A 24,368-nucleotide genomic window follows, 5' to 3' on the forward strand; every position below is an offset into this window, starting at 1 on the left:
TGTGATTCCCAACAGTGAGACCAAAATGCTCAATATGCTCACATACTTAGTGTCTCAGCAACTGCTCATCCAGCTCATGGTCTAATTGAATCCTATTCCTTTCTGCAGCTCCACTCTGACATGGACAGAGGTGATGGTTCAATCAAATACATCCTCTCAGGAGAGGGAGCTGGAATTGTGTTTACAATTGATGATACTACTGGGGACATTCATGCCATTCAGCGATTGGACCGGGAAGAAAGGTCACAGTACACCCTGAGGGCACAGGCTCTGGACAGGCGAACGGGACGGCCAATGGAACCAGAGTCAGAGTTCATCATCAAAATTCAAGACATCAATGACAATGAACCCAAGTTCCTGGATGGACCTTATGTAGCCTCTGTTCCAGAAATGTCACCTGTGGGTAAGTGGAGTCTCTTACTTCTATAAGCAAATTGGAGGTGGTCACTAAAACATAATTTCCCTGATTCCTTGGATTCAGCCTTTGCCCCTTGCACAGGAGCTGCAGGGCAGGAAAGCTTCCCCTGGGGTGCCTGACTGCCACAGAAGAGGGATAGCAAGCTTTGCACCACTGTCAGCTGGGACCTTCTGAAAGAAAATGTGCCAAGAGAAGCAGGACAGCTGAGAAAAAGGTGTAATTCAAACATGCCATCCTCAAACACCTTGCAGTAACATAATACCCCTTCTCCCCTGCCATTACATGGTAGCAACAGTAATAACCATTAGACATCCCTTACCATCCAGAAAGCAACACAATTTTAGGAAGCTATTCTAGTTCATACTGAGAAATATTGTCCTGGAGCCTTGAAATCATGCAGACATGACAACAATTATTACCAGCTTTGCTTCTTCTAATCCATGTAAGCTTGCAATAAACACAGTTCAGTGGATCCCCAAGTTCTGGTGCTGTTCGCTCTTCACTTTTAGAAGACAAACAGCAGCCTTCCTACCTACGCAAGTTAGGAGAAACTATTTCCATACAACAAATCAAATAGTCATATAAAATACTGTCTGTCTGGACTTTTTTCTTTCTCTTCGAGATGCTTATTGCTTTTTAGCCCTGTGACATCATTACAGAGATAATGCCGTATAAATCACATGTCCTGAAGTTACAGCCATGCTTCAACTTTTCATTCTTCAATATTATGTTGATGTAAAGCTAGAGATAAACATCAAATATAAAGGTTTCATTCAGAAATAACGTTTCTTAATGCTAACAGCTAGCTTGAATTCAGATTTATTTTCCAGTGCATATCTAGTTACACTGGATTTGTTTCTAACACAAAACTTTATGTAGAAGGGTAGTTACATTCATAAAAACATTGCCTGACATTTTAAGGAGTCAAAACTCACATATTTCAAACAGTTATGCCTTACCTTCTCCTTGTTCTTGATAAATTACATTACCTGCAAGCCATTATTAGCTTCAGAGGAAGCAGCCCTTGAAAGCCAGCTGAAGAAAAGAAATACATATGCATCTGTGCGGATTCCAAAAGGCACATCAGCAGGGTATAATCTCTAGTCCATGCAACATAAATGGCAATGCCACAGAAAGATTATCTCAGAGACACACTCCTTCGTGCTCACTGTTTGTTCACAATTTCCACCTCTTAGTCAATATAAAGCATCCATGGGCCTGCTGCAGCAGTTCACAATTTATGTCAGCGCAGCTATAGATCTTATTTGAGCTGGTTTTAAATAACACTTCAAACCAAGAAGAAAGCAGAATATAACTACCAGCTCTCTGCAAACCGTAATGATATACTGTTAGATCAGCAATTCTGTAACTGTGGTCCATAGAGTACTTATTCTTTTATATCTTCTTACAGATGCATGATGAATTTATGCCTATTAATTCCTTTAGTGCTAATGAGGTAGCAGTATAAGCAATAACTACAAGCACTATGAGCATCAAATGAAGAAGTTCAGTGTCGGAAAGCTCTTGTTAGGCATTCCAGTTTATTTTGAACTGTGTACTTTTCATGCCAGCTCTTTATCCCACAAAGTCTTACCTGAAGGGTTTTTTTGTCAGGCACCTCTGTTATCCAGGTGACAGCAACAGATGCTGATGACCCAACCTATGGGAACAGTGCAAGAGTAGTGTACAGCATTCTCCAAGGACAACCATATTTCTCTGTGGACTCTCGAACAGGTATGTTATTTCATCAGGGAATGAGGCAGTTTGAAAACGGAGAGAAAAAGTTTCAAGCAGAAGGAAAAGGCAGTACATCATGACTATTGTCAGGAAAATGTATTTCTATGGCTTGGAGCCAAGATAGATCAGCACTGTGCAAGGGTTAAAGAACAGCTGTGGCAATGAGTTCCAGAACAAGGATGTGCTTTCTGCAGTGATATATATTCATATGAATGACCATATTGTGCAGTTTGGGAGCTGGGTGGGTTTGTGTAAATATTGCTGTTGGCTCCTATCATTACAACAATACCTTCAACAGATCTTCAACAGATCAAGGATTAGTGGGAAAAAAAGAGATCTATGAAACAATGAGCACTGGAAAGTGCAGGCTAAAGGATGCGGTTATCTGGAGTAATTTTACCTAAGGATATTGTCAATAACTTTAGATTTCTCTATAGGACACCCTCTCCATTTCGCTTACTTTCTCTCTCTCTTTTTCTGCGTATATCCAAGGTTTATATCCAAAAGAGGAATCTGACAGGTTTTGACAGTTTCTAAAGGGCATCTGTAGTGCTAAGGTCAGAAGCGTATGAGACGATAGTCACTGCTGAGCCCTAGGGAACAAAACAGAAAAAACATTGCATAATCTACTTCTAAAAGTTAGCAGTTTATGGAGTAGGTGCTCTAGCCAAAGACAAACTTGCATGTGGTATGTCATTTCCTCAGCTTTTTACAGTATAATTAAAATAGTAATGTTCATTTTGTAATCAGGTTATTAACCACAGACAAATAAGGGCATAATCATAGATTTGCTAAGTACTGAGTGATTTCTAAGAAAGCAGAGAAACAATATTCAGGGTCAGATCCATGACAAATTTAACCGCTAGACCGCAAGTTAGACAGAGATAGGCTCTTGGGTCCAAAATCATGTTCTTGATTGGTATTTAACCCAGTAAAAGTATTTTTCTCCACTTATTAATTTCCGAGTAACTTAGACCTGCACGTCTGGATGTGTTCAGAGCTACCTCAGCTTTCCCAAGTGGGCAACAGAGCACCCATTTAGGCTAAGCACAGTTGTGTACCAGAAGCCATTTCCCCACCAAAGGCTCAGGATTCTAACTGGTTTACCCAGTGCAAACCCACCTGTGGGTTCTAGTAACCAACAAAATGCAATCTTCTAAAACAGAGCTGCAGTATAAACAATCACTGGCTCCTTTTTATTGATGGGTAGTGATTAAAGCACCCAACAGTGGACAACCCATTTCAATACACTCTGCTGAGAAGCATTTGAGGTCCTTATCCCTTATGTCCCAACACAGTCTCTTGGTTGCAGAAGCATGCTCCTACTCCTGCTCGGTCTCACAAGTGTTGAACAAATGTATATGTGAGGGCACAACTTCAAAGGAAAGCTGAGTCCATCCTGCTCCCTTTTTTCCAGAGTGCTTTTACAGTCTGTCCATGATCATATTCCTCTAGATAGTAAAAAACATGGATTTAAATCCCATCAGGTGGAGTAGGCAAAGGTGCCCAATTCTCCCACTTCCCAGGAAACTGTCTGGCGGTTACAGGAAAGAAGAGATATCACCTTTGCTTTTCACTACTTTTTAAGAGAACGAACCTCACTCAGTTTGGTGAAAGAAACTATACCAGCACCTGTGTTTCAGAAAATCTGAGAATCTGAGACTTTCCCATAGCCCTAATGAATGTTTTAAGGTTCATCACTATCCCCAGCATTACCTTGCTGACCAGTTGTGTGCAGCTGCATTGGAGGCTCTGTGCTCAGCATGGCTGCTCCTCTGGTTCCCATTTGGAGGAGCACGAACTCTGACCTGGCTCTGAGTGCTAGTATCCTCGATTGGCCCTCCTCTAGGGAACCAAAGCCTCAAACATAGGTATTGCAGAGCATGGCTTTTAGGCACTGACATGTTTTCTTCAGATCTAGCCTGTTTTGTATTCAGGACAAGCCAAGAGTGGAAATTCCCTATTAAGTCTTCTTATATGGAAAAAATACTTCCCAAAATGCTTAACATTTTTATATCTTATATCCATGGGAGTTGAAAAGCTACAGTACTTCATGAGAGTCGTTTGACTTTGCAGGATGAGACTCTTAAAGTCTGCAGGAAGCAAGATCAAAATAGCGCGTTGTGAATCGTACAGTACTGGTCACTATTTCTTTCCTTCTACACACAGCGATAATTGCCGACGCAATATCTTTTTACTGCTTTTTTATTAAACACATACATTGTTTTTCTGCTAAAAATAAACACTAAATGCAGATCACTCCAGCTAACAGTGTCCCAATGTGCATGCAAGTACCACATGTTGAGCCATGCGGTGGTTCCCACGACTGACACATACTTGCCCTCACACAGGAGGGCACCCCGTAAGTGTCACAGCCCATGCCTAGCAAGGGCCATTAGTGCCCTGGAAAGTGTCACCCTGGCAGCACATCCCCTGGGCTGCATGGCCGGCCCCTGCTTCTCTCCCGCTCAGGGACCTTCGTGAAGCCAAGCAGCTTGTTCGAGCATCAAACCAGGCAGGCGTCTTGCAAAGGAGCAAGCTGCCGGCAGGCTGTGGGCAAGGAATCATAGAATCATAGAATCATTGAATCATAGAATCACCAGGTTGGAAAGGACCCACTGGATCATCGAGTCCAACCATTCCTAACAATCCCTTAAACCATGTCCCTAAGCACTTCATCCACCTGTTCCTTAAACACCTCCAGGGAAGGTGACTCAGCCACCTCCCTGGGCAGCCTGTTCCAGTGCCCGATGACTCTTTCAGTGAAGAAATTTTTTCTGATATCCAGCCTGAACCTCCCCTGGCAGAGCTTCAGGCCATTCCCCCTTGTCCTGTCCTCAGTCACTTGGGAGAAGAGGCCAGCTCCCTCCTCTCCACAACCTCCTTTCAGGTAGTTGTAGAGAGTAATAAGGTCTCCCCTCAGCCTCCTCTTCTCCAGGCTAAACAAGCCCAGCTCTCCCAGCCGCTCGTCATAAGACTTGTTCTCCAGCCCCCTCACCAGCTTCGTTGCTCTTCTCTGGACATACTCCAGAGCCTCAACACCCTTCTTGTGGTGAGGGGTCCAGAACTGAACACAGTACTCAGGATGCGGTCTCACCAGTGCCGAGTACAGAGGGAGAATCACCTCCCTGGACCTGCTGGCCACGCCGTTTCTGATACAAGCCAAGATGCCATTGGCCTTCTTGGCCACCTGGGCACACCGCTGGCTCATGTCCAGTCGGCTGTCAACTATTACCCTCAGGTCCTTCTCCTCCGTGCAGCTCTCCAGCCACTCTTCCCCCAGTCTGTAGCACTGCATAGGGTTGTTGTGCCCCAAGTGCAGGACCCGGATGAATGCGTCGCACTGGGAGGACTGGAGGTTTGGCAGAGCTCCATCCTTGCAGGCTGAGGTGGGGAAGGAGCCGCTTCGCAGAAGCGGCCTCAGCGCTGCCCGGGACGGTGCCTCGAAGCCTCCGTCAGAAAAGTGTTGCTGCCACCTCATGTCCTCTTGCAGTAGTGTTACACTGAAGGAAAGGGAGGCTCTGCAGGGTTCGGGGGAGCAGGGTGGCCGCCCCGTGCCTCCCCACGCCCTACCCCGCTGCAGGAGCTACCTGCCCGAACCAGCCCTTCTATCCCCAGATTCTGCTTTCGCAGCCTCCCGGCGTGGATCCAAAGGACCAGAGCAAAGCCCGTGGGCTTATGTCAGGTTGCCTCCAGGACTACACGTGTAGGGAAACTGTAGGAGACTTGTCTTGATGTATCTTTTAACTAATCGTATTACTTCCACATTTTGTGCGCTGGAAGAGGTTGCTCAGAGAATTCATGGGTGCCCCATGCCTGGATGTGTTCAAGGCCAGGTGGGATGGGGCTTTGAGCAACCTGACCTAGCGGAAGGTGTCCCTGTCCATGGCAGAGGAGTTGGAACTAGGTTGTCTTCAAAGTCCCTGTCAACCCAAACCATTCTGTGATTCTATGATAGTTATCCCAAGCAGGGCCTCAACATAGCGCACCCTGTTCCCGAAATGCTTTTCCAGCTCCCTTAGAAGGCACCGTTTTAATTTTGAACAGACAGCCCCACAGCTGATGCATTTTAACTGGTCTTCTTTAAAATTCACACCTTCTGTTAACCTAGATTTAATGTGAGTTTTACTCTGCCACGAAAGGTGCGACTGAAGGCAGAGTCAGGCGTCATTCTTGACACAGGAAATATGATGCAGGAGGAAAAGCACTACACCTTGTTTGTGTACTCTTTAACTGCCTTTTCTTTTGTTCCCAAAACCCCTTCCCCCCCTCAATCGCAGGCTTAATTAGAACAGCTCTAATGAACATGGACAGAGAAGCAAAAGAATATTATGAAGTGATTATCCAGGCCAAGGATATGGGTGGACAGCTGGGAGGATTAGCTGGAACAACCACAGTCAACATCACCCTCTCTGATGTCAATGACAATCCACCCAGATTTCCACAGAGTGAGTACCCACTGTACCAGGATGGGCAAAAAGGGGTGGCTGAATTGCAGCCATTTTCAAACTCAAAATAGTAACAATTACAGACGGGCAGAATTTCATATCGAAGAAAGACTTCTTCAGAGAATGTTGAAATGGAGCATTCAGCAGCTTGTCTTTCAGAATAGGTTTCAGACCTCAAAAAAACATCAAAAGCAATGCTTTTTTTTTTTTAAAGGGTGGGAAATTAATTTACAGAAAAAGGAAAGGAGATCTTTTGTGTTCCTAGACTGCTCAAGGCCATTGCCTTTGGCTGCTAATTGCTGTCCTGATTCTCTTTTCATCCTATCTCCAAAAGGATGTCTGTCAAATCAGGGACATGAGGCGGTGCTGGAAGCTGAAAGATAATTCATTCAACACTACTGCCAGGCCGCTGCAGGGGAGCGTCTGGTAGCTGTGCTGCCAGCTTAGTGTGCGTTGTCTTACAGGCTGCTCTCCCAGAAAGGTTCATCCAAACCTTGGCAATATACAGTTAAACTCTAAGATATGTAACAACCACGGTTAACAGAATGTAAAAATAGGCAACCTCACTCTTAAGAGAAACTTGTATTTACAGAAGTGAATCTCAAAGCAAGATTGCAATACTTTGCTCTTTCTTTTTAAAATTCTTTTACAGCAAATTTACCTACATAATTCTATATTGCTGTTAAAATAAGGCAAGAAACTTTTCAGGTTTGATTGAACTAAATCTTTTGAGCAATCTACTTTTTTTTTTTTAAGAAAGCTGATTCTTTTGGTGATGTAGATCCATCTCAAGCCATGTTGGGTTTGCTGTTTTTGTCATCTAGCTGAGAAATGAAAACTCCTGGAGTTCTTTTTGTTACTATTATTCTTCTCCATATGTTTCTGCATGTTGCACTTCTAAATCAAAGCACTCCACTGAGATCAGCCAGAAGCATCAAGTTCCATTTTTCTTCTTCTGTCAGAGCAACTTGTTGAACACACCATTGCCAAGCCTGTTTGGAAAGTGGCATGAATTGTAACTGTTTAATATCGAAGTCTTGATTAAGAAAAATTAGAATAGATCAAACCGCACCCTTGATGTTATTCTGCCTTGTAAAGCTCAATAATTGGTGGAGTTAACAGAGAGGGTACAGCAGGGGGGGTTTGAACATAAAGTATGACAGCAGATAAGTATTTTAGGTACAACATTTATATTTTTAAAATAGAAGCTGTCTCTTTCCCCAGGCTTGCTTCTAAGCAAATTAGTGATACACCAAATGTACTCAAGACAGCTGTTTCAGGAAGAAGTAGTATATTTTAATAAAGTAAATGGTAAATTTAGAAGAAACAGGCAAGCTTCTGAGTTCTCAAAGCCTTACTCAGGGTGGAAAAGAAGTTTATATGGACTTTAAAAAGAATTTGTGATGCTTAAATCTTGTGTTTCTATTCCTGTTGTACAAGCTGATCCAATAAAAGATGCCTGTCCTATTAAATCTATTTCATATCCTGCTTTTTGTCATGGCTGTAGCAGCACTGGAGTTAATTGCCCTGTTCTCCTAGCTGCAGTTCCCATTTTCGGATATACTGTTTCTTTGAAAAGAATCCATTGAACAAATCTGTTGAACAAACATCTAAATAAAACTTTCCTAGGCAATTCACTCTAGCTTTGGCTTTTTAAAGGAAATCACCCCCCTGTTGCAGCTTTGGGAAAGGTACTAAGGATTCCCTGCAGGTTATGCAGTACCGTGGCCTGCCCTGATCTACTCTGCATTGCTGTGCAGTTTTCAGTTCCTTCTCACAGCTTGTTTTTCCTCCATCTCTTTCTCTGCTGCTTATGCCAGAGCATTATCAGATGAGTGTGCTGGAGTCTGCTCCCATCAGCTCCACTGTAGGCCGTGTGGTTGCTAAAGACCTGGACGAAGGCATTAATGCGGAGATGAAATACAGCCTTGTGGATGGAGATGGATTGGATGTCTTTGATATTAACACTGATCCTAATTACCAAGTTGGCATCATAACTGTGAGAAAGGTAGTAAAGTTTCCTTTTTATAGTAATTTATATGGTAACAGTCCTGGCTACATTTTATGTGTGCAATATTCCTTTACGCCTGTAGTAACTTGGTTCCCGTTACATGACAGTAGCTCCTTTCCTGCTATAAAACACAAATTCTTTAGCATTCATTGCTAAAATATGAAAGCAGACAGTGTTCCTAGGAGCAACCTTTAAAAAGTGGGGACAACATTAGCATAAACATGTCTTTTCCCACTGAAAGAATGTTCTGATTCACTATTTATCTATTTAAATATTCTCTGTAGCTTAATTATCCCACAATGCAAGAAATAAGATCAATATTTGCATTTGAACTGTACACATTTTTCACTCCAGCGTCCCACAAACAATAATAAAGCATGCCTTAGAATTATTTATAAACCAATAAAACCTAGGCAAGTTTTTTTTTAATTGCTGCTTGAAGATCCATAAATGCTAATTAGACTAGAAGAAGCTGCCTCTAAAATGGCAGTGTGAAACTGCTAGTGCTCCATACTGCAGGCGATGGAGAAAGGCATAGAGTATTTTGCTTAGACTCCCTGCTATAGGATATTTATTCTACAATGTTACATAAATGCTAGAAGTCCAACTCTGTTTCTAGGTTATGAAATTGTAACCATATTTCTGCCTAAGCATATCTAGTGTGCTAATAAGGAAGTATAGTCTCCATGTAAATAGCCTGGGACTAAATTGTGCACTAAAATAGAACAACACATGGAAGAGGTCTGACCCTACAAGCCTCTGTGCTCTACAGCAAAGCAATTAAGCACGTATTTATGGCCACCTTTCTCCAACTCATATTTATGCACCATAGACCCTAAGGTTAAGCATGTTTTCTGGAATTTAAATAGATGTTGAATGCAAAGTCTAATGTAACTTTTCAAGCATTTATTGATGAAAGAAAATAGATTCTTTGGAGTAAATGTGTCAATAAGCTTGGCTTTTGCTATTATGAATACAGTTTTACTAGATGTTCATGTATGTCAGGAGGAGGAGTTGTAAAAAATTGTGGCAGCAACAATGCCAGATATGTACTGGCACTGGGTAAATACTGCTCCCTCTACCTACTGTACATAAATGCCTTTAAAGTTACATATATGCCTGTAGCTTTTTGTAATGCTATGATTATCAGCAGCTAAACATTTAAAAAGTTGTCCTTTTGATCCACTCAGCTGAAAAAAACTTTTAAAAAATCACCTGGTGTTAACAGAAAAGGATGTCAAAATAGGGGAAGGAGAGAGAGGATTTCATAATGAAGACCATAATGAAGTCTTCTTTGAAGAAAGCAAAACTTTCCTTTCGTTTTTTTAGATAGCATCAAAATGTTGGCGTTTACAGATAAAATCACTGCTTGTGCTCTTGTGGCTGCTTATCTTAGCCAACTAATCTCACAAAACACTGAGCACCTACTGAAGAGTTACATCTCCTTCAAAGCTCCCTACCTGTGAGGCTGATACGCACCCTAATTACAGCATCTCCTTTCTCTCTACTTTGCTTTCACACTGCCTGGAGGAGGCAGGGTGCTGGGGTACCAGGCCAGCACAGAGCCCAGTGCCCCGGGGGAGTCCCAGTCTGCCATGCTGCCCAGCCACTGTGAAGTTAATTCTCACAGCTGCTCCTCCTAAATCCCACCTGTGTGGTGCACCTCTCGGTGCCTGTCTCAGCACAGGGGGAATAAGGACAAGGAGAAGGAGTCTGTGAGATGCTTCTCCTCTTGGCTGTGTTTTGCAGCATGCTTAGTTCACGGGACAAGGCAGTCTGCTAGACCCTGGCCACAGTACCAGTGTTGTAAAGAGGTGGGGAACACACCTGTGGAAGACAAATCTGATGGCAGGGGCCACGATGATGAGGCATTGGCATGAGGGGATTGGGAATGAAAGCCACAGCTGACTATAAAGGACTTCAAGGCAAACGGAGTGGGTCTGAACCCAGGAGCATCAAAAATGTGATGACCTAAAACACTTGCTTGATTTTTCTCATTTTTTCTAACTTGATCATTCTAGGTGATTATGTCTTTTTATAATGTACTTGATTTTTATGGCTATGAAGTGTTTCTGTGATTTAACTGCTCTTTTTATAACTCAGCCTTTTAGTGTGTGTGCAATGTTTCTCTTGTAGTTTTCTTCACAGGAGAAACCATGAAATGTAATGGCCTCTTTCTTAGTATATGTTTAGGTGACTTTGCATTGCACATTCCATGTCAGGTGGACAATGAATGTTGCTTTGTCATGTGCATATATTTTATTGCTATTTTTAAATGCATAAATATGCAACTGATAGACTATAACGACTCTGCAGTAGTGGATAATAAGTTTGCAGATCTAGCTAAGTTCTTGCTTATGAGTGTTGTGCCTGCAATACTCACTGATTTACCAGGTGGAACTAAAAGCAGCAGGAGCAGGGAAAGGGAAAGGGAAAGGGAAAGGCAAAGGCAAAGGGAAAGGGAAAGGGAAAGGGAAAGGGGGAAGGAGAAAGGGGAAAGGGGAATTCATTCCCACTCTTTGTTCCAAATAATGCTTGAATATTTAATACAAAGTGGAAGGGCTTCCACAGGAATAGATTGGGGTATCTCATAGTACTTTGAAATTAAACTCAAATCCTAGTATGCAGCACACCTGGATTTTGAACCTGTGTTTAGTACAGTTACTGAGAAGTGAAAAAAAACACTTACAGAGAGGGTGAGTTATTAATGCAATCTGGAGCAAGATCCTGCAAGGGAAGCTTACCATATCCCCTGCACTCAGTGGAGCCCTTTAGTAGCCTGGCAGACAGGGTGCTCTGGAGACAAGACTCACCAGGAGAAAAGAGGGTACTAACTGGGACCTGTACCTCATATGTGAGCATCCTTGTCCCTGCCACCAGAACCCATTTTTGAGGAACTGATTCCTTGTATCTTTATTTTATTTTCAGGTGCTCCCATACTGCCCATTTCTACTTTTTTTTTTTTCCTCCAGAGTGGAATGATACATACTGTGTGAATCTCAACACAATGGTGGTGTGGCACTTTTATTTTCATTTCAGAAAGAAGGATAAAATAATATGTATTCTGAAGTGATCTGCAAATATTTCTCCTGGCTTTTTCAGTTCTACTGCAAAATAAAATAATAATAATAAAAGAAGATGTAGACAGTGCCATTCCTAATACTACTGTCAGTCTGTGTGTTGTCTCCATCAGCAAATATTTGTGTTACTTTTATGATTAAAAATCACAGTAAAGATTTCTTTTAAACAAAAAGCATGAGTTTATATTAGAGGATATCTTTTGCTTCTGCAAATTAAAATTCTACAGCCTAAATAATATGGCTTAGTGTGCCTGATGCTAGATATATTTTTTCTTCTCAGCCTTTAAGTTTTGAGAGCAAGAAAAGCTACACCTTGAAAGTAGAGGGTGCCAACCCCCACCTGGAAATGCGATTCCTGAACCTGGGTCCCTTCCGTGACACCACCACTGTCCACATCAGTGTGGAGGATGTGGATGAACCTCCTGTGTTTGACCCCAACTTCTACTTTGTGGAAGTGCCTGAGGACGTGGCAATTGGAACCACCATACAGATCATTTCTGCCAAGGACCCAGATGTGACCAATAACTCCATCAGGTCTCTCCTCTCTTTGCATGTTTCCTCAAGAGAACTCCCTGGTATTTTCATTTGGTGGAACAGTCATGAGACTGAGACAGGAGGAACTCTCTTTTTAGGACATGGTAGTCATCAGTGGGTTTAATCAAACCAGACCTCACACACTGAGTGGCTCTGTTACAACTGCCAAAACAATGCAGGAGATCACCATTGCCTTTTCTGTAGTATGGAGAACATTGGCATGTAACATTGCAATGAGATTGTCAGGCATGTCCTGATAGAGCACTTTAAAAACAAACCCCAGACTCTCATGTGTTTATTGGCACAAAATCTGAGAGCATTGCTAAAAGTCAGCTGCCATACCAAAGGAGAAGGTAATCAATTTGCTTCTCCTCTCTCCTTGTTCTGTTTCAAAGCCTGCCTTTGTCAACAGCTCAAATACACAGCTACTTTTAGAGTAGATTGAATGCATACTAATAAATATTCATGAGCTGCTAAATTATATAGAGTCTCGTCAAAGCTGCAGAGCTAGATAGTCCCAAAAGGAGTTAAGAAATGTAAAGGTGTATTTACAGCCATGGGAGCTTTGTAGCTGCAACTCAGCAAGGAACAAAAGGAGCAGATTTGTGTGATCACAGCATTGTTCTCCACAGTGGCTGCCAAGTCAGCCCAGTTTATCAGAGAAGACTCTTTTTCTCTGAGGACAGCCCACATACTAATTTTCACAACTCGCAGAAGCTCTGGGTCACTGCAAGTTAATAATCCCAGCAAGCTGACTTTTCTCTCATCTGAGAAATGCTTTGGGTGTCGAGCTACTCTTTGCCTGACCTTGTGCCAGTCCAGCTTTGAATTGTTTGTGTCCAGGACCAGTCCTGGGAAATATAGGAGGGAGTAGAAATGTCAGTTCTTTGGAGTTTTTGAAGAAAGTTAAATCTTTATTAGCACCTCTGTGAGCTTCAGCTAGGAGATCTGAGTAGACACTATACCTGTTCTTCTTAATGATATTGCTTTCTCTGTTGCTGTTTTAATTATTTTTTCATCTCCGCTACCTTAATATATCTATTTTTTCTTCCTATATTATAAGGTTACCATACTTCTCATGACATTGTCTCAAGTTCTTCAATAAAACTATTACAGTGTTTGCATCATGATTTCATAATGCAGAACTTTTTTCCACTTGCATCCTATTTTGTTGATTATTGTCTAGTATTATCCAAACACGGCAGTGCAAACATCTTTGTGCTAATCTGCTTATAATATTATAAAAATAATTCTGCAAACTATCAGAGGATAGAAGTGTTGTTGTTTTTAATGAGGTTTTTCTTAGCTTTCTTCAGAATTTTCCAGTGACTACCCTTGATGAAACAGCATTCTATATACCAGTGAATGCAACACCAATGATGTATTAAAAAAAACAGTTGCAAACATGCACAGACTCCTTTGTAACTCTGCTCCTTCCCAACATCCTTCCTCTTTTTCTTCCCATCTTCTTCTCTTCGCACTTTTCTTCCTTTTTTTTTCCTACTTCTTCCTCTCCCCCACCTTGTACGTACAAACAAATGATTGAGGTAGAGGAAAGAGGAAAAAAAACCAAAAACATTTGTGATGCTATCTAAAATGCAAACAATAAGAATTTGTTCTCTTTGCCTCTTATGTGGTCTCCTCCATCCATGCCAACTCTGTGCAATGCTTTAGGCTTGCTCTGCATTCATTTTGCACAGGGCAAGGCAAGCTACGGAAGTAAAATCCTAGATACATACTTTGTTACACAAGATGAAATCCAACTGAAATTGTTACTGTGATCTGACCTCTCCTTTTGCTATTTTTTTAAGTATAGAAAAGCCAGGGCACATTTTGGAAGGGCTCACTCAATGGGAAAACTCTGAAATCCTTGTTTTCCTGGGGTTCTATATCTGGACTCCCACACTGTGAAAGTAGGGTGGCTGGAAAAACACCGTGAATGCTATTAAGCAATTCAAGAATTTTACCTAGAGAGTACAGTGGAAATGGGTGTGAAGGAGCAGGTATTATTATCAGGAGAACTTATTTGGAGAATCCAGACAAAGACTCCGCCTGTGCCTCTTGACACCGGTGATTAATACCACACCACTAATCACAAGGCCATCTTCAATTTCAGATAGTCATTGGCCTTAAACTGTCAGAAATCTTTTTATAGCCCTCATACAAGAATAATTGTTATAGCAAAATATAGCAACACTCATTCCCTAAATAAATCAAAGGCCTCAGAAACCTCTTTATTTAAGAAGATATGGGAAGGACTGGGAAGAAAAAGAAAGCAAACCTTCCATCCCACCCTCTTTGATTTTTCTGAAAAAAGAATTTCCCAGCAACATAGCTCATGAGTATTTTATATCCCAGTTTAATAAGTCCCTGTATAAAGATCAGGCTACCACATTCGATCCAGTGAATGTATTTGTGCTGGAAGGAGAAAATTCAGAAGAATGAGCCCTATTCAGCACCTGTTATGACTAATGCTTTCAATTCCCATCAACTTTGAAGAAAGAACCTACAAAAATGAGCATAAGTCTGGGCTCTGTTCTAGGCTGTGGCATTAACATAGGCATATACGTGGCTTTTGCCGAAGGATCTCGTACCGTGCTGATATAGCTGGCTAGGGATGTGAGTCATACAAACTGCTCTTAAGAGCAAGGTGATACATATGAAGGGTATTAATTATTTTATACACCCTGCAAAATTGTCCCTCTGACAGCAGCGACAGCTGTCAGTCAGCTGCCTCCTTGCCCAAGTTTTCTGGCCTGCGGGTAGCACCACACTGCCCTGCTCACAGGTGTGAGAAGCTCATTCCCAGCATTAAACTGGCATGATATTGGCCAGGCAGGTTCAGTAATTATGATGAATCAACCTCATAGTGTGAGCTATTCTTCTGACTGGATGATATGAGAAAGCCACTCATCATCTCCCTTGCATTGACATGACTCAGTCAGTAGGATGGTCCAGGATGCAGGTGGAGTTTATTCCCCTGAAGGAGGAGAGAATATAAAAGCATGAGGAAGAGAATGGTTCCTCCTCAACAGCCTAGGTGCCTAGAGAATGAGCTGATGTAAAGTCATTTTCATCCTATCTGAATTTTGCCGAAGGAAAGGGCGTAATTATTTTGCTTAGCAAAAGAAATCACACTCCTCATTGACAGATTTTCTCTGTAAAGCAGATATGCCTGTGCTGAGCCATGCCTTGCTTCTTCCTTTAAACTTTCCTGTCTTCCAGCTCCATCCAAGTAGTACTCACTGTTAAATGCCATTAGCCACAGGAACTCCTAGTTTTTAGATCATCTCACTCTATATGAGGCAATGGAGCAAATAACTAGCACGTGGAAGACCACAAATCTGCTGTATATGACAGTATTCCCATTGTTGGGGTACTTTGTTGGCTATAACACATAGTTTTTACATGGGCTGCATAATATTTCTAATATGTACTCTTGCAGATACTCGATTGACAGGAGCAGTGATCCAGGACGGTTCTTTTATGTTGACATTACATCAGGAGCACTGATGACTGCAAGGCCTCTTGACCGGGAGGACATTTCTTGGCACAACATCACTGTGCTGGCTGTGGAGCTGAGTAAGAAGAATGCAGACTGTACATAGATTAAAGAGATACAATAGACAAAGCAGGCTGAGAGACCTGAATTCAGGAATTCACATGTTCTTATGCACTGAGTGGGAAGCCGTATTAACTGAATTATTCTTCTGACATCAACAAGCAAATACCGCATTTTATTTATTTTTTGTGCTCCTTTTCACAGGGTGGTGGGAGGAGTAGAGGCTGGCAATTAAATGCAGAGTGCTGCTTTTTCAATTCATTAGTATTCCAGGGATTTATATAAAACTCTTCCTGATATGTTTCTGCAAGAGCTGTGTCTCTTCTAAAGGGCTAGGTAGCTAAAGCAGACACTGCAAAGGCTGTACAGCTACCAGAGCTGCCAGTCCCACCTGGGAGGATTGAGTGATGCAGGGGCTGGTAGGCAGCAGTGATCCTACACTGCTAGGTCACTAGCTGAAGTCTGCTTTGGTTAAGCAGCAAGTAAATGTCATCACCATCTGCTTGCTGCATAAATAATGTGGGCCAGAGTGCTTTGGGATCTTCTAGTATGCTGAATTCATTATGGTTTTGGGTTTTACAATGAGCTGAAACTCCACTCAGGATTCATCCATGCCAGGTATTTTCCAAGGCTAAGAGAACAAGGATATGCTGATCATCGCATAGTGTCAGTATGAAAAATGTAGCTGAACTTGAAATCCTAAAAGATGTGCGCTTCATAAAGAAGCTAAGGATATATTAGCAAATAAAGTAAAAGGTTCATCCAGTCTTCACCTTAAATCTCTTTGGTCCGTATAGCTTTTACTCAGGATCTCAGTGCATCTGCTGAGGGGCAGCAGCTTTTCAGGAGCTTGCTGACTATAGCTGAGCCATTCCTCACATCTGAGAGATCTTCCTGCACATCCAGGCTGTGCTAGAGAAGTAGGACAGTTTGAGAGAAAAAAAGTTTTGAGAAACTGGCCCAAAACTGAGTCACACAACTTGAAGTTGGCAGAAGGAATATTTCACAAGAGTCAGGGTGAGCCTATGTCTAGGCTGTTCCAGCATGCAATGCAATCCTGTCCCCTTTTTAAGGAGTGAGAGGGGTTGGTGACATGGTGGGACCTCACTCCCATCTATTGTGATGCTAGTTTTATTTTCAACCGCTGATGGCCTTTACAATTCCATGTAAATCCCCATACACATATGAATCTATCAAAGCTGCCTGTGTAGCAGCAATTGGGGGTGAGAGCGGTATGGAGGCATGTCTTCCTTTGACTCACCGTCCATCAATCCTCTGTTGGTTTTGCTCAGTACATGTGCAGCACAATATTTTAATTTAGAGAAAAGCTTCAAAAATGTCTTAAATGTACAGTCCTGAATAAAATGTCTCATTTTAAAAGTTAGATCAATAGTACTAAGAGCATAAACGTAGGCATTCATCTGACACAATGACAGGTGTGTTAGCAAGATATGTATGGATATGTGGGAGGCTGAAGGATTAAAATATAAATTAGGGAGAAACAATATAGTTTAAGAGTATTATCTCAATGATACAATGTGACACGTTGTGGATACGGTACACTGAACTTCAAAAAAAATCCAGAGTGTAAGAAAATTCTCTATTGTTTATATGAATATATTATTTCTCATTACAAAGGGAAATATATTTGGAGATAAATGCACAAAGTTTTATGACTAAAACCAAGATGAGAATACTAATTTTTGGATTTTTTTCACTTTTCTGACCTCTTAATGATTCCTTTTTTTTTTCTTCTTGGCATTTCATTTTGTCATTAAATAAGGGGAAAACGGTGTTCTGGGACAGAAAAAAAACAGTAAGGAAAAAAATTATTCTGTGGCCACTTATTTTGGAAACTGAAGATATGCGAAATGATGTCTGGATTTACTGGCAAAGAGAGCTAATGAACCAGAGGGACAGAAATATCACAAATTATGTCATGCAGAATGTAAAGTTTTCACTGCAATTTTAAGCTCCAGTGAAAGCTTTTCTCTACAATTTCATGCATTATTACGTCTTAAACCCCCTGTACAAAGTATCAAAAACTTAACACTATTTTTTAGTTCAAGGAACATAAATTCTAAGCAAAAACATAACTGAACTGCAGAATTACCACTTTCAACAAGCTGTAAATAACAAACTTATCCTTGAACAGAGTCCCTTTCTAATTCATGCCACCAGCACCAAGGCTCAGCAAACAGTTTTGCCCTATCAAAGGGCAAAAGAAACCCTACAGGTCACGTCTAAAACTTTTGTTACCTAAATAGTCCCATTGGACAGAACAAGGTTGAAGTCTTTCAAGGAATCAGTTTGAAAAAAGATGTGATTAGGCAGAAAGCCAGGATAGACAGAGCAGCATTTGCAACCTCACTCCAAGTCACATAAACCACAAGTGACCACAGTTCCCCTTAGGAAAATGTCATGTAACATGAGTCAGTAGTGAAAAAGCTGCTTTCCCTCTTGAGCAGAGTGAGAAGCAGCACCTTCCACATCCTGTGTATTTCCTTTCTTTATGTTGTGCCTCCTCATTCCAGACAACCCCTCGCAGGTGGGCAGCGTCTCAGTGACAGTGAAAGTCTTGGATGTGAATGACAATGCACCGGAGTTTGCAAGGTTTTATGAAGCATTTGTTTGTGAAAACGCCAAAGCAGGGCAGGTGAGAAATGCGACTAACATCAGGGACAGGGGAGGGGGCCAGAAAGATTGAGTGTTGGAAGGGGAGCTCAGCTAACCATACATTGCATCTGAACTCTTGCCAACAGCTGTCTGCTGCTTTCCAAAGGCAAGCACGTGGCATCAGGTTTAACGTTGCATATAGCACCTCTTTTTTGTTGCACAGTAATTTCCAGACTTGCAGTGCAATATACTTCACCACTGAAATAAATCTTCCCCTGGGCAGGTGTCAGCAAGTGAATACGCAGTGTGTCCTAGAGCAGCAACAAAGAGAGCAGAAGTGTTAGAAGTGCCACAGAGTCAGTCTGGCCTGTGTGTGTGGCAGACAAGGCTTACTTTTAAAAGACATTATCTATAAGGGTCTTAAGTAAGGGTGGATTTATGGGAGCTGGACATCGATACTGCATCAGCTTCAAAGGGGTGACAGACTGAATCTGTTCTGTTGTAAAGTTGGAATTACAGAGGGTTGTAAATAACACAAAACTTCCGCCTCTGCACACTGTAAAAATCAGCACCTCCAAGCAAGCAGTGGTGCCTCTGTGCTTTTCTCCTTTCCAAAACCCCATTGAAGCCCTTGAACAAGGTCTGCCTGTGTCACAGGTGGACATGAACTCTTCCTTGCTGGAGCTGGTGTGAGTTCTATTGCTGATTCATTGTGGGGAAGTGAGCTGGTGCTTCGCCGCCCAGGGTCCATGACAGAGACTTCTAATGCCCAGCTGACTAGCATTGCTTAAATGCATAGATGCACTACTCATTATTCGTCAAGGAAAAAATATGCTAGCCATATCACTGGGTGTTCTCTGAAGCTTTTCCCAGCTTGCTGTGAAGCAAAATTAAATAGCTCTTCACCGCTGGGACAACTGTCCTTACAATTATCACACATCAGATAATTTTGTCCCACTTATTTATAAGGGTCCTTAATAATACAGGGAATAGAAATAATTTCCTAGTCTTTTTCCTGTTTTTGAATGATAAAAGTCAAAAACAATAAGCTTTCCAAGAAGTGCACACTAATTTTGGCTGCTTCTCTCAGTGGAGAAAGTCAAATTCTGTTGCCACATTTTGAAAAGTTATGAAATCAGTTTTAATGTGCTAAGTACAACTTTATGGGCCTGTCATTTGCCTATGAATCCAAAAATAACTTTTGAATGCAAAAACCCAGGTGAAGATTTATTCCTCATCTAAAAAGATGTCAGAATGTTTATTCAGACAGAGCTATAGCTCACTGTGCTTCAAGCTGTTAGACCTACTTTACTAAGCCTCTATGACAAATTTATTTCAGGATTTAGCATTGTCTTAGTTGCTTTCCATGGTTTTAGTTATTGCATATGCAGAGTGTCAGCATGGTTGTCTTTTCTTTCTTTCTATTCCACTGTCATCTTGGGAAGAGTTTAATTGATTTAAAATTAAAAGAGCAATAAAATAATCAATCTGAAATCCTTTTCTACCCACGAAATTAAGCTGAAAATAAATATGGGCTTTCTTAAAAACCTCTCTAATGTACAATGCATCTTCCGAACACCCTGTCCCTCAAAAGAAAGACGAAACATGCAACAGAGGATAGGGACACATGGGAGAAAAGTGTCTGTTATTTGAACCAAACTGACTGTCTCCTCATTTGTTTAAAAGTAATTTGCATGATCACAGCAAAATAAATGAAGCCTGTCAGGTTTTGAATGTCTTCTTGATTAATCTACGGTACCTCAGAAAGACAGTTTTATTCAAATGCTCTGGTTGCTTATATTTAGATACAAAAACATATGTGTGTTATTTGATAGTTTGTTTATTTATTTATATTTTGCTTCTCACCTGTTTCTGCTTTGTTCTTGTATTCTGTAGCTGATCCAGACAGTGAGTGCCATCGACAAGGATGACCCACAGGAGGGTCAGCACTTCTACTACAGCCTGGCTCCGGAGGCAGCCAACAACCCCAACTTTACTCTAAGGGACAATCAAGGTAATCAGAGTGGACACAGACAGTTAGCTACTGTAATTTCTAATGCCTGAGTTGGACTTGAGAGGCTGCGACTTGCAGTGTGTGGTAAGACTGCCACTTCAAATAATGCCAAGTGACACCTGCTCCTTAAAGGCAGTGATTAAATGACGTATTACTTAATACACTTGAAGGTTATATGATATTTTCTTCTCTAGAAATATTCTCTAGCAATAGGCTCCTTTTTCTACTTCGAGGAAATGTGCCAGTGTTTTGTGCAAATAAAAGTCTAGTGGTCAGGCTGCAGGCATCTCAGATTGCCAGAGTGGAAATTGTATTCATTCAAAGAGAGGTGCTTAAAGGGAGGATTGCAACTGGAACTAAGAGACGAATTTAAAGGGAATTACATTGCTCTTTTTTTGTACCCTTCTTGTTTTCTCCCAGGCACAGATTGGGAAGTATCTTGTACTGTTCCAGGCTTTTCCCCCAAGTGCTTTTATTTTTCCCCTTTGCACATCTTCACTTCCCTAGGAGAGGGAGGGAGGCTGGAGATGCAGAGCCTCAGGGAGTAACTCGGCATATAGCTAAAAGTCTGTGTAAGATGCATTAAGTAGAAACTGAAACACCAGTGGGAAAACTCATGGCAAAGCATTTGAACATTTGAATGTTCTAACCTGCGGAATTTGCCTCTTGTGTCAAAGGTTTGGTAGTTTTGGAGCTAGCAGGAAAGCCCTGCTGTGTCGGGCCTTTGCATGACTACTAATGATGGAGGATCTCCTTGAGCAGAAAACAGTGCCAAGGTCAGCTCCACACCAGCCTTCATCTGGAAAGAGGAACAACCTTGACTGATCTGGTGCAGAGCTTTGAATTTCATTATGAAGGGGCTGGATTTCAGTAGGACTGTGGTGTGTAAAGTACCACAAATCAGTGGCGAGTCCAGAATAAATGGGGAGAACGGCACCTGCAGCATCCGTGGCCATTCTCCAAGCACAGTGCCTGCCCCTGCTTCCACACACATCTGTTTGTCACACTTATTTCCATAAGCCCCTATCTGTGCCTCTGCAGGGGTACGAAAGAGCAACATAGAAGTTAATAAAGAAGCCACTGCCTTCACTAACCAAACGTCTTAAAAGATGCTGCTTGCAGAGTTTAGAGCCCACAGCGTGCTGTTGCTTTTTCATCCCAAAAGCATTTTTTCCTACAATGTCCCTGAAGCCTACATACACAATTTCTTGCATTTTTATCTCTCTCTCTCTCATTATCTCCCTCTTTTTTGTTCTTTAATATATATTGCCAAAATAAACGAACAAATAAAACAAAACTGCTGCTAAAACATTTGGCAAACTAGCCCATTTCATCCTCAAGGCATTGTTCTAAAAAAAAAGAGACTCACAAAATTCCCAGCATCAGATGCACTTTTTCTGTCTGAGGCCATACTTGCAATAATTTATAGTGACAGCAGCAACTGAGTGGCTGTGCATCTTGCTCTCTGTAAAATACCAGTTTTCCAGAGATATATATCACAAGAAGCTTAGGGTCACAAATTTGAAATAAAAATGGTAAGTATCAAACCACTGACTATTTGAAATATACTCATTAAGGATTAATTTACTGCCTCAGCAATTTGGAGTGCAATAGTCGTTACAGTAACAATCCTTTGTATTTATATTTTCTTCTAGGGACCACTAAGGACTACATAAGTTATATGACTTAGTCACAAAGAGGGTAGCTATACTGTATGTCACAGGACACCAAGAAAAGAAGCAAAACCCACCTTGCTAGTCACAGCCTGTGCACATTAACGTGAGACAGAAGTTCTTCCCAGGCTGTAGGAAAGCACTATTAAGATTAGCAATTGAGCTGATTACTTGGTTGTCCAGTATAGCAGTAAGAGAAACTACAAGACATGCAGCCTTCCTGGCAACAATTAAAACCTTGATTTATACTGAGCAACAGATAGATCACAGTTTGCATTCTGATGAACTGTTTTACATATTTCTTTGGCCCTTGTTATTTTAGTCTCTGAGAACTTCTTCCGTCTATTCATTCTCTACATATCTCTGGCAGACAGAGATATCCTATTGTTTTCCACTTTAAAGACGGGGATCCAGGGCAAGGAGAAATTAAGCTACTTAGGCTCCTGGTTCCTTTTCAGTTCAGTAAAATCAGAGGGAGATAAACATGTAAGTATCTTCAAAGTTATGAGCCTAAAGGACTTCCCAAGGCCATATACGATATGTGTGATGAAGCAGGGAATTGAGCTGAGGTTTCCTATCTCTTCAGTTACTGATGTAGGGCGTTGGCAAGCAACCTTCGCTCACTCCTAAATCCAGGTGAGATTATGCTAGGAAAAATTTGACAGAAGAGGCTTGCTGTAAGAATAAGATGAACAACAAAATAAGCTTACATTTCCAGATTAAACTCTGAGCTGATCTTATGTAGTCTTTGGGTACCAGGAACCGATGAAGAGAGTAGCTGTGTTAATGGGTGCAGACATTAGTGTCATACCACCACCACGCCTGTCATTGGAAGCCTCTGGCAGTCTTCACCATTGCATTTAAATATGTCTTAAGAAAATTTTAGCTATTTCTTCCTTCCCTAAAACTGCTCTAGATTACACTTTGGCAGAGCACAACAGCAGTGAGCTGAAAATCCCAAAGAAAAAATGGATGTCCTTCCTTAAGCTGATGGTCCCTTTCTTGTGTTTTTTTCTCCCACTCGTAGTGAAAAATTTCTTTATATTATTCCGAACTATTCCAATTATCACAACTAGTTTTTAAACACTAACAGAAATTCTGGACTAATCATCCCTAGCTTTTGTATAGATGCATGCAGAAAGAAATGAAACCGTTCTTGTGAGAAGAGCAGTGGTTAGCACTGATCTCAGGGTTTGGACCTACACATTGGTTAATTCTCCTGACTGATCCAGGGAGGTACATCACTTCCAGTGAGGCAGAAAACTGCAGGAAGAAGATGCTCCATGGCTTACTCTGGCCACCGCATAAAGACAGTTCTGTGCATGCCCACAGGAAGTACAGCTTTCACCTCCTGCTGATCACACAGGTGCATGGTCTGCCATACTGGAATTTTCAATATCTCTGAGCAGCACTGTAGCTGAGCACTACTATCCAGATCACTGCAAGCCAAAGATGCTGTGTTGGAAGCTGTGATGCAAAAATATTGTGCATTCTTATCATGCTTGCCTTTTTTTTTTTTTTTTAACGTAATGGAGTTTTCATGTCCTCACAAGCCCTCTTCTCTTGATGACTGGGGCTTAGCAGATATCAAATTTGGAAGAAAATTGTGTATTCTGGTTTCTGCCATGCCGTATCACATTCCAGCATGTCCTTCGCACTGCAGTAGCACATCAAATCACATTGGCTTTTGATAAGTCACACATCAAGCTTTGGCGTCAACATATTGCAGTTGCAGAGTAACAGGTAGAGCAATTCTTCAAGGATAATTTGGATGCCTGCCTAGTACAAAGCAAAAAAGGGCTGAAATGTAATGCTGAGAGTCACCAAGAGAATTCTGTCATGAAGAACATTTAAGACCTGGGTGCTACAGTCAGCAAATCACAGGAAAAAAATTGTTTTTAAAGAAGTGTATATATATACTTTTTCTTTTTGAATGTTTGATTATAGAACTTTGGTTTTGACCTGAAAAAAAGAATCATGATTAAAAGAACTTGAGATCTTTTATCAGCTGATTTTGCACAGCTTCAGTAAGGTTCAATGCCAGTGACTCCCATTACAGGCAAAGTATGACCAGCTCAGAATAATGAAGTCTTTTTCCCTCACAAAGAGCAATTTTACATAGAATGAAATTTTGCTGTCACCTGAAGAGGATTTGTGACTTCTATTGTAAGTTGATTTAAAAAGAGTGAGTCTTTCACCCAGGAAAGTGTAGTGCAACCAAATTACTACACTGTTAAGATGATTCAGACATTTCCATTGAGACAGCATAAATATA

The 24,368-nt window shown here is 41.4% G+C and overlaps 1 protein-coding gene across 5 annotated transcripts in view; it reads left to right on the top strand.

Moving 5' to 3' along the window:
* CDH20 (cadherin 20) overlaps positions 1-24,368 on the top strand; it is a 119,367-nt gene that overhangs the window by 89,375 nt on the left and 5,624 nt on the right. For all 5 annotated transcript variants that reach the window (XM_054060054.1, XM_054060053.1, XM_054060052.1 and 2 more), the window contains 8 exons: positions 109-403; positions 2,033-2,152; positions 6,436-6,603; positions 8,424-8,611; positions 11,975-12,228; positions 15,674-15,810; positions 18,325-18,446; positions 20,303-20,420. In XM_054060054.1, the coding sequence (XP_053916029.1) occupies positions 109-403; positions 2,033-2,152; positions 6,436-6,603; positions 8,424-8,611; positions 11,975-12,228; positions 15,674-15,810; positions 18,325-18,446; positions 20,303-20,420 (1,402 nt within the window). The remainder of the gene's footprint in view (positions 1-108; positions 404-2,032; positions 2,153-6,435; positions 6,604-8,423; positions 8,612-11,974; positions 12,229-15,673; positions 15,811-18,324; positions 18,447-20,302; positions 20,421-24,368) is intronic.

Source organism: Cuculus canorus, chromosome 2 (assembly GCF_017976375.1).
Source record: "Cuculus canorus isolate bCucCan1 chromosome 2, bCucCan1.pri, whole genome shotgun sequence".
Taxonomy (NCBI): domain Eukaryota; kingdom Metazoa; phylum Chordata; class Aves; order Cuculiformes; family Cuculidae; genus Cuculus; species Cuculus canorus.